This window comes from Balaenoptera physalus (genome assembly GCF_965194825.1).
Source record: "Balaenoptera physalus genome assembly, chromosome: 10".
NCBI lineage: Eukaryota > Metazoa > Chordata > Mammalia > Artiodactyla > Balaenopteridae > Balaenoptera > Balaenoptera physalus.
Genome location: NC_138889.1, coordinates 14,045,395 through 14,063,064, shown reverse-complemented (window position 1 = coordinate 14,063,064; position 17,670 = coordinate 14,045,395). Strand labels below are relative to the sequence as shown.

The 17,670-nt window shown below is 54.2% G+C and overlaps 1 protein-coding gene across 2 annotated transcripts in view; it reads right to left on the bottom strand.

Moving 5' to 3' along the window:
• The window catches only part of NECTIN1 (nectin cell adhesion molecule 1), a 68,335-nt gene extending 59,939 nt beyond the window's left edge, over positions 1–8,396 (bottom strand). For both annotated transcript variants that reach the window (XM_082410906.1, XM_082410905.1), the window contains exon 1: positions 7,371–8,396. Coding sequence is in view for 1 of the 2 variants with exons in the window: in XM_082410905.1 (XP_082267031.1) it covers positions 7,371–7,449 (79 nt within the window). In the remaining variant the exon portion in view is untranslated. The remainder of the gene's footprint in view (positions 1–7,370) is intronic.
• Positions 8,397–17,670: the final 9,274 nt, after the last annotated feature.

The window sequence follows — 17,670 nt, the reverse complement described above, 5'->3', positions numbered from 1 at the left end:
GAGAAAGAAATAATCCCGTCTTTGGTGGGAAGAACCCCAAGATGGAACCAGGGCTCCATCACAGCGACTGTGGGCAAGTCACTCCACCTTGGGGAGAGGGGAGGGGCCAGGAAGCCCCTATGGAGGCTGCCAGCTGGTGAAACTGCATCTATAGGGAATGAAAAATGCTTCTCACATGGGGTCCCCAGGTCTCTACCCCCGCCTTTTGGACAGAAAGATGGGCTAAGATTCAGGCCAAGGCCGTGTGGAAGGCTCCAGACTCCACCTCTGCTGCTAGGACGTGTCTCTCAGATCTGGGGGGGGGGATGTGTGTGTGGTGGGCGTGCTGTCCCCTGTGCCCTCTTCTATGGAATGACAATGATCTGCTGAGCTTCTCAGAGAAGGCGGACTCCTATGCGTAGCCCTGGAGGGAGCTGTGTCCTTGTCTCCTTAAGGTGGGGAGCAGAACTGAGGGTCCAAGTGGGCAGGAGGGACTCCATGTTTCCAGCTTTGGGGAACATGCATTCCAGGAATGTGTGGGTGCGGGTGGGGAAGGAGGACCCTGCTTAGGCCCACAGATCAAACTCGAACTCCCAATGGGACATGCTTGTGCCCATGGCCATTGGCCTGTTTTGCTGCCTGGGCCACGCCTGCAGCTGTGTCCCAGTGGAGCCACCAAGCCAGCGGAACTAATGTCCTCTAATGAGATCCGGGCCAGAGTGGCCAGGCGGGTTTTATTGTCTGTGGCTTGGTAATGAGACTCCTCATAAACTGGGAATGAAATTGGGGTCTGCGTGGACCAGAGAGGGGTGGGGGATAGCCCAGGAGAGGGAATCGACTCTGCCTACCAAATCCCACACCCCTCCCCCTCTCCACTGTTCCAGTCAAGTCCACAATGCTGTCTGAGCACTGCTCTGCTCCGGGCCAGGCCCACACGCTGGCTGTGTGCCTGCCTGTGCCCAGAGGCTCTGTGCTCACACCTCAGGGGCCGTGCCCACGTCTCAGGTCAGATCCCCGGGAGTGGTGCTCTAGCATCTGAAAGGACATGCTCCCCTTGACACGCCCCCCCCCCCAAACCCCGCAAGCTGTTCTGTTGTTGGGCATCTTGTGCTCTGTGCCAACCTGGGCTCTGTGGTCAGCTCCAGCTGGGCCACCCTCCAACCTATGTCCTTAACTTATCCCTCGCTTCTCCAGGGAGCCGCCATGCTCTGCTTGTTGTGGGGCAGAGTGTAAGCTGACGGTTGCTGCCAAAGTGAATGACCACCTCATCGGACACATTCTCTCGTGGCCTGGCTCAGCCTCTTCCGCATCTGTCCAGCCCAGCCCATCTCATCTTCCTCATCTACAGAATTTGGAGTCAGAAGACCTGAAATCTAATTTGGCTATACTGGCATGAGATGGTCAGCAAGGTACTAAACCTACATCTCACTTTTCTCATCTGTAAAATGGGAGAACTACTGATACCCTTCACATGGGTTCACTGAGAGGATCAACTGAAACTATGAACTGAAAAGACTGTCACAAACATCTTTATTATTATTGGTGAAAGGACTGAACCTTCAGCTGGAGAAACCAAAAGGACTTTCTGCCAGTGAGAAGGGCGTGACCTCAGGACAGAGTCTCTACCTCTCTGACTGTACCATCTCGCCTGAAGAGCTGGTACCATGGACTGCTGGGAAAGGGTCCTGTGGCCCACCTTTCTCCCAAGTGTGGAAGTTCGCAGGGGCCGAATCCCAGGCCCTCCATGCCAGCCTCAGGCTGCTGCCCCAGCCAGCACTCCAGATGGGCCACGGTGCCCAGCTGGGCCCCAGCCAGGGAGTGAGGCAGGTGCGGGGGAGAGCCCTCGGTGACAGGCTGCAGAGCAAAGGTGCACAGCACCTGCTGCTCGTGCCATACATGACCACCAGGGCTGGGTTCAGGTAGGTGCCTGCAGCCAACCAGGCCACCTGAGTCCCCCAGGGCTGCTGCAGCCTTTGCCATCATTTCCAGGTGGGGATGAGAGGTCAGCAGTGGGCAGGCAGCTGTGTGGTTCTTTCTCAAGGGATTGTGAAATTGGCACTGCCCAGGTGGCAGACACAGTGGGGGCCAGGACCACTCAGAGGAAAGGTGTAGGGAATAAGAGCAGCTACCACTACTGCACATTTATCACATGCCTGGCAATGCACTAAGCGCTTTTCATACATTACTGTCAATCTAATCTTCACAAACCTCCTTTGAAAGCTGTATTAGCAGACACCCATTTTACAGATGGGAAAACTGAGGGCTACAAAGCAACTTAACCAAGTCCACTCAGCTGGCAATTGGTAGAGATGGGATTCAAATCCAGTCCAGCTGGCCTTGCTTTGCTCTCTCACTCTGCTGGGTGGCCAAGATGGGGTGATCTCCAGGTTGTGGGAAGAGGAACTGAGCTATCTGCTGCTCCCTCTTGACTGGGGCCTGGGACCACTGCTACTCTGCCCCAGAAGACTGTGAAAGGCACAGATCCCATGAGTCCCTGAGAATACATAAGCATTGCCCCTCCCTTACCCCAGAATAAACCTTGGGATTATCCATTGCCCTGAAGAGCCTACAGTCTGCTGTCAGGAAGACTTTCTTTGTGTTCTTCTTGGGTCTCTCCTGTTGCACTGAGTTCATCTCTCCTTGTCAGTGTTCAGATATTAGGTTTGATGTGTTTTCTCCTAGCTTTTCCCTCTCCCCATTTCCCAGTTCCAAACAGTGCAAGAGAATTCAGAGCTTAAAGGGTTAACCGGACTAAGGGGTGTTATCTCCAGCTCAGGGCTTTCCCTGTGCAAGGTGATCCCTGCTCAGATCTTAAGTTACCTCCTGCCCCAGCCAGCACATCTGCTGCTGGCTCTGCAGACCTGGTCTCTATGGAGAGGGGCGGGCATCATGGGGCAGAAACATTTGCCAGCTGGACTCGGGCACCGGGTCCTGGGATCCCAGGACTTCCCTCTTCCCCACTCCTTGCCCCTCATCCCCACTTGTCTTTTCAACAAGGGGGCTCCTGCTTTCTGCTGAATGAACTGGGATGCTTCCAGGTACATGTATGTTGCCAACCTGGGCGCACATATGGTTCAGCAGGGCTTTTCACAGCCCACGACTCAGAGCTCCTTTTTAAATGCCCAGAGTACATCACCTTTCTCCAGCTGATCCTTTCCCCCAAGTATTCATTCAGGAAGCAGATGCCAAAATAGTAGCTGAAACTCTATTTCTTGAGGCCCCTCCCAGCCGTTCAGGAATCCTGAGAAGCAGCGGAAAGTCTCTCCAGGTGAGCATCTCCCTGTGAGGATGCAGAGGCCCAGTCTAAGGCCAAGGGCAGAGCAGAAAAATAAGGCAGTGTCCAGGCTTCCCAGCCCCAAAGGATATGGCAGCTCATCTTGGAAGGAGCTGGCTAAGGGCAAATCCTAGGTCTCCTCCAAAGTCACCCTCACTGACACTCTGACATAAACACAGGTGTTACCAAGGCTCACAGCCACTCACAAAATCCTAGTTGGAGAGCCATAAGAAATCAATTGCATGTGAATATACATTTGATGTATATTTATGGCCCCTGCACCATGGTGACCCACAGATCCCAGTGCACACACCTCCTGGTCCTAGCCCCCGTGGGTCTGCATGTGCACAGTAAATTGTAGATGACCAACACATGCACACACAGTCTTGCACACGTGTGTGTGCACCCACTCTATACTGAAGGTGAGGCCATATGCAGATTGTCAAAAATGTTACAGCCTAAGTCCCATAGCTGGCTAATGTCCATTCTAGCCTGGCCCACTGGCTAACATTCAAAGTTAAAAAAAAAAAAAATCAGCAAAACAGGTGAATATACAGACACCCTCACTCTTTCCCCCAGCAGGTAGGAGCCATTCAATTTACCAGGTTAACCAGGAAAGATACAATCAGGAAAATCGAAGGTATATTCACACCTCCCTTGGGTATTTTCTGTTTGTGCTGAACAATGAACATTAGTCAGCTGCTAAACAATGGCAGTATCATAGGCACAGCAACTGGGGCTGCCCCCCTGCCCCCCACCCTCCCCAGCCTGGCCCACTTGCTCAGCCGTCAGCACTAGGGTTCTGGCTGGAGACCATCCTGGCAGTGTACAACTGGGTCCCGGGTCAGGCCAACGAGGTGGATTCATTGTGCAAAGCTGAGCAGCCGAGAAGGGAACGGATATCAGAGTCGAGGCCAGTATCAGGCAACAAGGGGCGGCCTGTCCCATAAACACAGAGAGTCAGGCTCAGAGACACTTTCTAGACCACTCAGCCCAGGGTGCTGGGCCCAGGCTCTGCCATATCTCCTCCTCCCTTCCAGCCTTGACTGTTCGGCCTTGAATCTGAGTCTGAGACATTCCACAGCGCTGCCTCCGAAATGGGCACTGGGATTCCTGCTTACCCGCGCTGCAAACCCCAGGCCAGCAGGATTGGTTTTGCCATAACGTCCTGCCCAGCAAGCCAGAGCACACCACTGTCTGTGAGCGATGGGGAGAGAGGAGAATAACCCAACAGTCCTGACACCCCAGGTTTCGAAGGAAACCACCATGACGGCGAGCTCTGCATAGGCTGCAGAGAAGGGGGTGCTGTGGCCCGACAGGTCTTCCGAGGGTGTGTGTGACACCTGGGGCGTGTGTTCTCTTTCCAGACAAAAGGTTTGGGGAAGCCAATTAGGGAGGGTGTGGTGTAGGTGGGACACCAGCTCAGCGCACCTGCTTCTAAGACAGGTTCTCTGCCTCCTCTCCAGGGCTCCTCCTGTCCCTCTGGGATGCAGCCCCCGTGCCCCACTGGCCCCGGCCTCTGAGTGAACAGATTCATCTCAGAGGCTTGTGGGGCTTCACCACCCTGCCTGGGAAAGTCTGTGTTGTTGAAAACATACTTCTGTGCTTACACATCAATAGCCGGATTTGGAGTGTTTTGAAGTCCGTGGGCCACCACACACAGCCCGGGGGCTCCCCTCCCCCACCCCACCAGGCTCCTCTCCTCCACCCTCCACGCTCCCTGCCATAGCCTAGGAGAACCCAGAAAGGAGCATCAGGCTGGCAAGTCCCCAGAGAGAAGCAGCAGCGGGCAATCAGGAGGGTGCCTGAGGGTGATGGTAAACGGGGCGTGGGAGGGCGACTTCTGGGCCCACCAGCCTCTGTCCAAGTGTCATGTGGGCACTACCACATCCACCTCCCTCCCTTCACAGAGGCACCAGGGCCACAGGCACCGCGTAGAGGAGGTTGGCGGGTCAGGGAACTCTGCCTGCCCCGCTGACTGACGCTACCCAGACATGACAATTACGATCAATCAAGGAGGCTTATTAACTGCCTATCTGAGCTGTGTGGTTCCTTCTCTTCGTCCCACCCCCTCAATCTGGATTTTTGGTGGGGGGGAGTGTCTACACTTGAGCCAGGTGACAGTGTCACCTCCTTGCCCCCACTTCCTCAGTGGGAGGAAGCAGGGCAGGCCTCCGGTCCCCCAAAGAAGGAATGAACTACCAAGCACAGCACCACAAAGCTGGGGAAGAGAGTAACAAAAGGAGGGGAGAATGGGGGGGAGTGAACTTCCCCTCCCCAAACCTTCCCGCTCTTTGTCTGACCCAGGATTAGGTTAACCCCTAGTATGCTGGGCCACGCAGGCCTCAGGAAAGCTGTCCTTTTGCTGGGTTCTGGGTATGGGCAATATGGGATTGAAGTGTTCCCAGAAGCCCAAACCCTGGTGTCGGACAAGTGCTAGAGCCTGAGCTTCTAGCATCTCCTGCTGGCTTCCCAGGAGGTCCAGGGAAAGATAAAGACCTCTCATTCTCACCAGAACAACCCTGCTGCGCGGGGGGACTCAACCATGCCTCTTTGAAATGGGCAGTGACACCTGTGTGCCCAGGAACTTACCCTCACCCCGCACACCTAGCAGGGCAGCGCCCCCCAGGCTGCAGGGCCGGGGGCACCATGGTGCGGGCTTTCACAAACCACTTTCTCTGCCATCGGCCACTCCGAGGCATTTTCGGAGCCCTGGCAGTGAGCTGGTGGCAGACGGGGTACAAAAGTGAATGCGGCCAGGTTCCTCCCTTCCAGAAGTGCAGGCCAGCCCCGCAAAACACACAACCTGGCTGGCCTTCAGATAACAGACCGCCCTCCGAGTCTGCAACATCGCACGTACCTCCTTCGCGGAGCTGCCGGCACAGCCGAGACCCAACATTCTCGCCCCACGCGGAGCCGGTCTCTCTGTACTTCGGCCCCTTATTTTGCCACCTAAGGTCGGGGCCACGTGCTCCAGCCAAGCCCCCACCCTGCCCAGCCCCCTCCCCAAGCCCCCCATCTAGCTAGCGCGGGAGGTAGTCTCAGGTTTCCTTCACGAAGGCTGGAGGAACTCCCCCAAACCCCTCCCCCACCCCACCCGCCAGCCCCGACTGGCGCGCGGTGTCCCCAGCCACCGTGGGAGCCAGGCAGCTTCCCCAGGGACACAAAGGGTTAAATCCAGGCGAGGGGACTCGGTCGGATTTGCCTCCTAAACGCATTTTCCAGTTCATTCCCCAGCACAAAACGCCCGGGCCAGTCCCAGCCTCCGCCCCCACCCCATCCGTCAGAGGGGCCACCGCGGGCCACCCCCGGGGTCGGGCGTCGCGTTAACCCCTCGGCTGCCAGCATCTCAAGGAAGGACACGCGGGGCACCCTCGGGAAAGTGGGTCATGCAGCTACCTGGCTGGCACGAAGCCCGCGGTGCCTCCTGCGGGGAGAGCCCCCCAAACTGCGATTGCAGTTCCGAGGCGAAGCCCAGCCCTGCGCAAGGCGGGGAGGTTGCGATCTCGCGCCGCCGGGGCCTCACCCTCCGGGTAAAGGAACCGCAGGTGAGCCCTGCCGCAGGAGCGGGCTCTCCGCGTCGGTGGTGGGGCGACGCGGTGCGGCAGCGCCCGAAACCATCTGGCAAAGGGGCTGGTAGAAGAAACGAAGCCCCCCTGCTATCCGCCAAGCCCTGCAGCCCACCAGATCCGAGACTGATGCCCTCCCTCTGGGTCTGTTGTCTCGTACCCCGAGACGGTGATTACGGTGATTATTTTGCATTTATGTAACATGAAGTGTTTCCAAACTGCTTCCCGAGCTGAGAGCTGGTTATTAAATAAATAGAACGCTATTACATATATTATTATTTTTGTGTGAGAAACTGCGCGGAGAAAGTGCTTTCTTGCTACACAGAGACGTGCATCCTACTGCTTCCCTGCAGGGCAGGCTGTTCGGTTCCTCAACCTCTCTCTCTCCGCCGTGCCACCCGTTACCCCCCTTACCTAAGCCGTGACCCAACTTTTCTGGCTCCTTTCACTCCCTACAACCCAGACGTGCCCGCCATCCAGCTCCCAGTCCCGGGGGAGGCACTGGATGGGGGTGGAGGGGGGGAAAGGCAGAGGCGGAACGCGCTTACCTGGGAGGAAGAAGGCGGTCAAGCCGAGAGCGAGTCCCCACCAGCGTCCAGCGGCGCCCGCAAGCCCCATCCGAGCCATCGGGGTCCGGGGGTCCAGCGAGAGGGGCCGCGAGGAGAGCGCTCCTCGCGCTCCAGAAAGCAGCCCGGAAGACGAAGGCGATCCCTGCAGGCTGGCGGGCGCTCTGAAGATCCAGGTCAACCTCAGCCGTCGGCCGGGGCGGGGTGGGCTGGGTGGGATCGGCGCGGACGCAATCCGGGCCCCGGGCGGCCGCCGGCTCAGAGGCTCGGCAGATGCCCGCCGCAAGTTGCACGAGTCATGCCCCCTTCTCCTCCTCCGCTCTCCTCCCCGCGCCGGTCCCCGCCCTCTTCTTCCACGCAGAGCCGGGCTGGGGAGAGGGACCCACCCCCGGCGCGCCCGGCTGCCCGGCGCGGGCTCCCGGCCCCCGGCGCGCTCACACCCTCCCGCTCGGCTCCAACTTGAAGGCGTCCATGAGCGGCCGTCCTCCGAGGGCGGCGGGACGAGCGAGGGCGGCGGGCGGGCGGCGCGGTGGGCTCGGGGCCCAGGCGGAGGGCGCGCGGCTCGGCGGCCCGGGCGATCGGGCGGTGCGGCTCCAGGCGAGGAGAGCGACCCGGGGCGCCGCGTCCCCGCAGCGCCTCAGCTGCTCGCTCTGCCGGGTCCCGGCGATCCGCAACAATGTGGAGCTGCCCGGGCGCCGAGTCGAGCCGCGCTCGCTCCTCTCCCTCTCTTTCTCTCACTCGCCGAGCTCCAGCCTCTCAGCCGCTCTCCCCGTGATGTCAGCCTGAGGGGGAGGGGTTAGCGTTAACCCCCTCCTGGCTCCCACGCGCGGCCCGCGCTCGGCCCCGGCCTCCGCCCCGCCGCGCACACCTTCCGGCCGCAGGCAGAGGCGGATCCCCAGCAAGGGCCGTGGGGTCGCGCTCAGGCCCACTGCTCGGGAGATGCCCCTTCGGTCGCCCTTCCGCCGGGGAGAGGGCCGAAGGGCTAGCCGCCCTCCTCCGTCGCTGACAAAGGGAGGCAGTGACCCCTAGCGGCCGGCGTCAGGGGAGAAGCCGCTCGCTGGGGGTGGAGTTAGGACGGGGTGGAGGCGGGGCTGTGGAGGAGGGGGCGTGCAGTACGGAGAAACCAGGATCCAGCAGTGTCCGAGGCGAAAGGGCTTCTCCAGGCCCTCTCCTCCAACCCTGGCCCCATTTTACAGATGAGGAAACAAAGGCTCAAAGAAGGGCAAAGCGGGTCGCCCAGGGGCATGAGCAGAAAGTGGCAGGGTTCGGACTAGAACCCAGTAGCTCCTGCGTCTCTGCATCACTTGAACGCTAAATGGAGAGGCAGCTATGGGGTGGGGATGGGGGATCCTCCGGAAGCTGCCAGAGAAGTCGGTGGTGTGCATTCGTGGGTGAAATGGGGCCACTGAGGTTTCTGGTCTTTTCTAACACACGCTCCCTTCAGGAGTTCCTTTTCCAATAACTGAAGCCCCCTTCCCTCTCTAAATAGAGCAAGAAATCTTGCTCTGCCCCCTTCGTGGAACCTCTGTTTTGAGCGATTTGCAGGATACCCGCGTAAGGGACCCATCCAGTGTCCGCGGCAAGGCAGGGACTCTCCGCCCCATCCCATTCACCACCCACCACATCCGGGTGTGGTTGGCTTCCTGCCAAGGCGGCTGGGCCCTCTGGGCCCTTGGCAGTCCGGCGCCTGCCCTCTGTTCCTTCCCTCTGGACCCCATCCTCTCCCTCAAGAGGAGACAGACAGAAAGAGTTTCCCACTAAGGAGAAGCAAGTTCTTCCCGGACGCCTGACCAGACAATGCTCCCTTTGCCCATTGCTGCCCTTTGCCCAGCAGGCAGGAGCAGAGGGGAAGTGGCCCATTCCTGATAAAATGTAAATTCTAGTTCCTGGGAGTAGGAGGAGAGAAAGTGGATGGGCAAAGAGGACACCACTTTCCCACTATTTGGGATCTGGCCCTGGAGTGTCTCTTGGTTTCCTGCTGAAGCCTGTAGACTAAAGCGCTCACATGAACATTCACACTCATACAACCATCTTTTACATTTAACAAATGTAATTGGGCTTTCTTTGTACCAAACACCATACCAGGCTTGGGGATACAGAGACATCGTCATTGCCCTAAGGGCACTCAGTCTAGTTAGGGGGCAGAGGGGGAAGACAAACAGAAACAGATGTTATAAACAAGCATTTAATGTGTGTGGTGTGTCCCTGAGATGTGCACACATGATTTGATGGGTCTCAGAGAAAGTGCCCAGTTCAGTCTGGGGTGGGGTGGGGATCAGGGAAGGCTTCTGTGGGGAAGGCACACAGGGGCTGAGTGAGTTATCTATCAGACAGAGGCAAGTGCTGGAGGAGAGAGGCATTAAGCTGTAGCCTGAGCCTAAGACTTGGGGAAAGGAGAGACCTGCAGTGAATGCCAGGTAGCCACCAGGAGGGTTTTACCTGGAGAATGCCTTATCAGTTTGGTTTGTGGTAGTCCAGTCTGGCCCTATACTTTAAGGACCAGTGCTGGATTGAGTTCACTGCAGTGGTCTCAGACTCTGCCTCTGAATACTTGATTCATTCACCATTGGGCTGTCAGCTCCTCCAGGACAGGACCACTTGTAGGAGCTGGACTGGATAGGTTGAAGGGGCAATTCCAGATGCACCAATGCCTGCTAGTTCCCCACTTATGTTCTCCCATCTCTCCATCCTTGGGTAAGGCTTCTTTGATCTTCTGCTATTAAATGGGCTTCCAGAGAGAGTGTGCCTGGGGGTTGGCATGGCTGCCTGGGGATGGGTTGGGTGGAGAAGATGGAGGCGGATTAAACCAGTCCCTGAAACACGCAAAGCACCAACATGGGTGCCAGCTTGTATGTGTTGTGTGTGTGTGTGTGCGCGCGCGGGTGCGTGTGTGCGGTGGGTTGCAGTAGACAGAAAAGGGAGCCAGGAAGGGACAAAGAGAAATAAGATAGAGCTTGTTTACTCAGACAGATGATTCACTGAACAAATATCTTTTTGAGCATCTACTATGCTATGTACTGAGGTCACCAAAGTGAACAAGAGCCAAGACCCAACTCAAATAACTATATTATAAGATGGAAGTTGTTCGCTGCCAAAGAGAGCCAAAAAAATGCTGGCGTCTAGAGGAGAGACTAAGTGCTTCTCATTGTGGAGAGCAGGGAAGGCTTCTGGAAGAGGTGGCCTTGAAGGGTTGATCAGATTTGGACCAAGGGAGATGGAGGGGACAATTTCAGTGGAGGGAACAACTTGTACAAGGACATGAAAGTTGGAGAGGTTGGGGCCTGCTTGCGAGCAGCAGGTGGTCCAGCTTGTTTTGCATTTTGAAAATCATAAGAGAAAGGGACAAGTAGGTGCAACTAGATTGTGAAAGGTCTGGAATGTTTCCCTCAGTGACGGGAAGAAACATAGGACCAAGCATCAGGAGACTAAGTTCTGGTCCCTACTCTTAAGCCGGAAGGAAGCCCAGGAGTCATTCTTGCTTCTTCCCTCTTCTTTGACCATCATATTCCAATTCAAAAGCAAATGTTGAGTATGCCTCCAATAGATGTCTTAAGTCTAGTGACATGGCTCCATTTCTACTGTTATCACCCTAGTCCGTGTGCTCATGATTTCTGCCTGATCCTTGCAATATCCTTGCAGTAGAGCCAGTGCACACTGAGGGGAGGGAGTACAATGTAATGCTCAAGCACACAGGACTCTGGAGCTAGACTGCCTAGATTTGAATCCTTAAACTCCAATTCTGTCACTCAGTAGCTGTGTGTCCTTGGGCCGCTGACTTAACCTCTCTGTCCTCAGCTTCCTCATGTGTAAAATGAGGTGGAATAAAGTACTTACTCATGGACTTGCAAGGATTAAATGAGTTAAACACATTAAGTAATTGAAACAATGCCTGGTGTACAGGAAGAACGGTTTAAGTGTTAGTCATCGTTATTACTGTAATCTCTCTCCCTGCATCCAGTTTTGCTCCTCTCTGCCACGGTGCCAGAGGGATATATGTATTTTTAAAACTTTTTATTTTGAAATAGTTTTGGGCTTACAGAAGAGATGTAAAAATGGTACAGAGTTTTCATGTGTCCTTCATCCAGCTTCCCCTAATATTAATGTTTTACATAACCATGGTACCTTTGTTAAACCTAAGAAATAAGTATTGGTTTAATACTATTAACTCAACTACAGAATTCATTCAGATGTCTTTTTCTTCTGCTAACGTCTACTTTATGTTCTAGGATCCAACACACAATACCCCATTGACTTAGCAGTGGATTGTCTTCCAATGCAAATGATTAGGTCCCAATGCCTGAGAAGCCTTCCTTGGCCAGCCAGCCTCTGAGGCCAGTGTCAAGTTCTCAGTAAGGCCATTGAGGCTGCCTGCTTCTGCAGCCCTTTCTCAGCCTGCTCCAGGGCTTTGAGTAGGAGCCGCTGGGCTTTCCTGAGGTTCCGGCCACCAAACTTGCTTCTTTAGGCTTCACCGAAGCTGTTCCGTCTGCCTCAATGCTCTTCTACTTCTTTTGACCAGCTACTTGTCTATCCTTCAGGGCTCAGTTTACATGTGTCACTTCCCCAGGGTGGCCCACTTTGCCCTTCAGACCAGGCGAGTCCCCTCCTATATGCTCCCACAGTTTCCTTCGCATACTTGTGACCACTTTCAGTAGTTGTTTATAATACTTGGTTCACTCCCTGCTGGGCTGTCAGCCCCTCCAGGGCAGGACCACTTCTGTCTTGTCCTCTGCTTTATTGCTGGCACCTAGAATGTGTCTGGCACTCAGTAGGCACTTAATGAAAATGTGTTGATTGACTAACACATCTTGTGCAACTTTCTACCAGTCACTTCTCCTCTCTGGGCCTGTTTTCTCACCCTCAGACTGATGAATTTAATTTTTTCAGTGGTTTTCTAACTGTGGTTTGAAAGCCCTAGAATTTCCTGGGATCCCTATTCCCTGCTTCAATAGGAACCATGTTTAAAGAACATACTGTTTCCATGCTCTTCGAACATTGGGCTTCTGAGAAAGAGTCTTCATAATGGACTCTGCTGCTTAAAAAGTTTGAACCCCCTGACATATTATTACATTGTATATTATGCATTGCCTATAGTTGCATCATTTTATAACTCCATGAGTTTTGTTTTATTTCCTGCAGGCAATGGTGAGCCATTGAAGGTTTCTGAACAGAGAAGTGCTTATTGGGAGCTGTCGGAGCTGGGCTTCCAGGAGATGAATCTGGCAATAACGTGGGTAGGACAGACAGATGAGGACTGGTCAGTGAGGGAGGAGGGGGGCAAGGAGAAAGGGTTGTCATGGAAGCCAAGTGAGGAGAGAATTTAACGGAGGAGGAGTTTTCCAATAGTGTCTGATGCTGCAGAGAGCAGGTGGGAATCAGAGGAGGCCTTTGGTTACAGTGGCAAAAACGCCGGTGACCTCTGAGAGGGTGGTGTTGGGGGCAGAGCAGGGGCAGAACCCAGATCAAAGTGGAAGCGGAAGAATGTGGAAGGTGAAAAAGCAGAGGCAGCTGGTGTCCACCCTGCTCTCGAGGAATTTGGTGGTGAACAGAATGAGTAAAATGGACCAGAATCTTGAAGAGGATTAGCACAACAGAGACCAAGGGGCTTATTTGCCCCTTTGTGATGGGAAATCAAAAGCTGATGAGAATCCTGAGGCAGAAGGAAGAGAGCTAGTGGCCGGTGAGAATTGGCAAAACAAGTGTAAGAAGTGAAAGAGGGTGTACTTCATGGGGCAGGCCCTGGAGGAAGCGTGGCCGGTGGGACTAGGGTGGAGGAGGGTTGGCCTTGGAAAGGAGAGGACTCGTTTTTCTCTGAGCCTGGAGGGAAGGTCAAGAAAGCAGTGAAGACGGAAGTTTTGGGGGTGGAAAGCAGGGAAGTTAATAATAAGGTCATTGCAGTAAAGTAGGAGTTGGAGTTAACTGCAGAGAGAGGCTGGAAGGTGGCCTCAGACCTCATAAAGGAGAAGGCCAAAGGAGGTGGAAGTGAGGTGTGATTAGCAAGCTCCCAAAACCCTGATGGGAAAAGGAACAAGCCTAGCCTGTGTGATTTCACAGAGAAGAAACAAGACCAATGGGCATATGCATTGGGGAAGCAGATTTCAACTTAGCCTAAGGAAGACTGTTCAGGGAACCAACAATGGAATGAACTCCCTGTCCCTTTTCAGACTGAAGCCCCAGGTCCATTTATCAGGGATGCCCTGGATGGGATTCTTGCTCTGACGTGGAGAGTGTACCAGATGAATTCCACGTTCCCTCCTGGCTCTGAGACTCAATGACTACAGGAATGATAGTCTGCTCAAAGGACAGGCCCTTGGGCTTGCCTTTCTTACCTTCTCCACAGCTGAGGGCAGTGACTAGACAGAGACCAGCCCTGAGGAAGGTGCCCTACCCAGGAAACTGTCCCCACCGTCCCCCCTTGGCTTCTACAGGCTCTTCCAGAGAGGCAGCTGTTGGGCTTGGGGAAGGCCCAAAGTCAATACAATAAAGACTTCCCCTCCTGGCCATCTCCCAGGCCCCTCGGTGTCATTCACTAATTGGCTAATAAAGCTCACTTTGATGTGAGGGGAGTCCTGTTAAGAAGTCCCCAAGATTCCCCAATCCCCTGAAATCTGTGGATAGGACGAGATGAACTTGAACCTACCTTAGAGTGATATGCTGAATGGGAGTCACCCTCTCCTGTGTCCCCAGTCCCCAATCTGGGGTCAGTGGAGGCTGAGGGCAAGGCGAGAGAAGAGGAGGAGGAGGAGGAGGAATCTCATGGAGGAAGTGTGGCCAAAGCCCTAGCCAGCCCCAGAGAGGACTGGCTGGCATTGGTCCCCCCTTCATTAACCTGACAGGCCAGCCTCACCCCAGGCAGCGCTCCCGGGGGGTAGTCGGGAAACCACAGCATCTAATTACTGTTGTCATCACCCTGGTAGCTGTGGTGATTATGATGGTGCCTCCGTATCCCATATCCCACAGTGCTTAGGAACGTTTAATTATTGTTATTCTTACAGAGATCCCTGCAGAGCCTCCCTATTGCCACGGCTGCCATTGATCTTGAAGATGACAGATCAGTGGAACGCAGCTGCCCCCCACGTCCGATGATCTACTATGTCAAAGTGGTACCTCAGTGGCTAATAGGCAGCTAGCCTCTCCCTTGTGGGCCATAGTTTCCTAGGGATCTCTGTGGCTCTGAGGGCTGGAGCTCTGAGCGATGATTGAAAGGCCCCAGTTCCCTCTTGAACCACCCAATTCTCCAGAAAGAAGGGATTCCAGAAGGTAAATCAGTCTACACCCTGCCTCCGGTTGGAAGACACTCAACACGTTCCTGTGAATCACCACATCCAAAACCCTAGGGAATTCTGGAAGTGACGGGGAGGAGCATGCCTCATTTGGGGTGGGAATACTTAAAATTCAACAGTGGTACTAAGAAGAGGGTTTCAGTGAGGATACCCATGGACCAGGGAGCTTAGACCAAGAGACGGGAAGAGGATGGGTCAAATTCCAGCCTGGAGCATACCCAATGCAGAAAGAGGTGAAAGGGAAAAAGACTTAGAGAAAGAAAGAAGACACTCAACCTCCCACCCACACTCTCTCCCCTTCGATGTTGCCTTTAGATTCAGGCTGGAGGGGGGCATTGTGGTCAGGATAATTATCAGGGTCATAGAGAGGAAACAGATTTTTTTTGAGAGCCATATGGAAGCCAAGAAATGGAATTTATTGTAAGGGAGGAACAGAGTTCCTGGGTCAGCCCAGCCCTGCAGAGAAAGTGCATGGTGGACGCTTGCCCTGGGAGTGGACGTGAGGCTGCGTGTCCTTCTCCAGGGCGCTGATCTTTTCAGGATCTGATGAAAGCTGTGTCCCTCTGCCCTGCAAACAGCACACATGCCCAAAGAAGGTGTTTACATGGTAGCCCGCAGGAGCCCAGCTGGGGCCCTGAGTTAGCAATCCCTGCTGAGAAAGGGGTCTTTCAGGAAGGAGGCAGCCCTGAGCCCAAACTCCCTGTGATCTAAGCTAATGGGTGTTAGTGACATGGGGGATCCAGAATGAGGCAAATCTAAGCGAGAGTTCTATAATGCGAAGTGAGAAAGAGAACAAGCATGATACTTATACTTCATTGAGGTTCTGTAAAAAATCCGCACTTAGAAAGAGGAAAATGCAAAGGCAACATGGAGAAATGAAAATGTTTTGTGAGTGAAGTTTTTTTTTATTTAAAAAATTTGCTTTAATATCATTATGAAGTTATTTTAATAGTAGACTTAGTTTTCTTCTATATTATGTAAAGTGCTTTCCATCCAGAAATGAGCCTCTCTCTGAATTCTATTTGCTTGAGGTTAATATTAATGCCCTGTACTCCTTGGCACATGCTTCTGGAGGGAGTTGCTCCAGGGCAGTGCCAAGTGGTCTGGGGAGGCCATCCAAAGGGTGGGTCACTGAATTTTGAGAACCCTCAGGAGGCAGTTGGGCAGGGAGCGGACACGTGATTTGGAGTCAGGAGTCCTAGGTTTGCATCCTGGACAGGAAGGGTGGTCAACGGTCCCATTTTGCCTGGGGCTGAGGGGGTTCCTGGGACATGGAACTTTCAGTGCTAAAACTAGGAAAGTTCTGGGCAAAGCAGTGAGCTGGCCCCCTATGAACGAGACACTTTAACCTCTCTGTGCCTCAGTTTCCTCATTTGTAAAGGGATGCTGATGACTTCCAAGACCTTTGTAAAAGCACTTTGTAAACTCTACCATCTTCAGCCCTGTTGGGATGATGATGATGATGGGTGGGGTAGCATGGGGGGAGGGAGTGGGGAAAGGGGTGGTTCTCTCCAGCCTTGAGATCTGAGAACCCAAGAGCCTGTTCAAAGCACACTGTGATGTAGATACATGGAGAGTTTGAGACAGCCACTCTCTCTCAACAGGATTTTAAAAATAATTCATTCAACAAATATTTATGCACCACCTATGACCTGGTACCATGCTAGGCATTGGAATAAAGCCATGTACTACTGAGACACGCTCCCTTTGTGGCTGGGGCCAAAGTCTAAGGAGGACGAAAGGTTCTATTAGGAAGTGGGATGATAAGGAAATCAAGGGGCCTCTGGGCGTGTCAGGTGAGTGGGGACCCCTCCCTAATCTAGGGTCAGGGAAGCTTTCCTGCAGAGGTGAGCTGATCCCCGAGGGGTGAGAACTGGCTAGCCAGGGATGTCGCATGGAGAAATCAGGCAGAAGGAAAGGCAGTGAGAAGGCCCAGGGGGCTGGGTGCATCAAAGGAGTGAGAGTTCAGTCTGGTGGGTGCGGTGCAAGAGGAGCAGGAAGCGGGGGGCCTGGGATGTGCATGCCCAGGTTGTGTGGGCCTTGTACACTGGAGTTTGGACTTAATCCTGAGGGCAGTGAGGAGCCGTGGTGGTGTGGCAGAGAGAGCAAGGATGTTTCACACCTGGCCACCGGGCAGCCCCAGTGCCTATTAGGCTAAGATGGTGTTCCTGGGCCAGGCACTGGGTTTGGCCTGTTACAAGCCACGTCCTCTGGACCTGAAGGTGCCAGCTGTCTCTTCTGCTCCCAAGGCCCCCGAGCCCGGCCCATCTGCTGAGCACTCCTGCGGCTTCAAGCATGGAGTAGTCAATCTGTACCTTCCCCTGGCAGGGGCCCTGCTGCCTGGCACAGACTGGGGCTCCAGAGAGTAGAGTGGCACCTCCCCTCCCAGGCACGCTGCTGTCACCACAATGGGTGTGTGGGCCTGATGGCTGCTTGGCAATGAGCTCAGGGCGTGCCAGGGGCTCCCACAGCCCAGGCAGCTGATAAATAATGAACAATTACACCATCGACCCAGGTACAGGGAGGTGGGTGTGTGCCCACATGCATGTACGTGCACACACATGCTTGCGTGCACACACTCAGATTCACTGAAACTCAGGTGAGCACATGGAGAGATTCCCTGCTATGTGCATGAGATGAATAGGCACACATCACGTTACATTTGCCCAACACTGACACACAGATGGTACAAATGCTCCACATCTAGCCTCCCATAGATGCCTGTATACCTACACTGGCCCAACCTCCATATCAAGTGTTTAGCAAAATGCCTGGCATATAGGATTATTATATTGCTATATTTTAGTATCATATTATACTAAGACACTTGAATGTGTAGCCATGAACCAATATACTCATAGCCACATACATTGCCTGTATGCGCCTTTAAAGGCAGGTGCCGACACAAGAACTCCGTCCTTCCACAAATCTGGTACATATACCCCCGTGCCCACAAACAAGCTCACTCTCAGAGACACACAGATTGCCATAATCGACTTTCC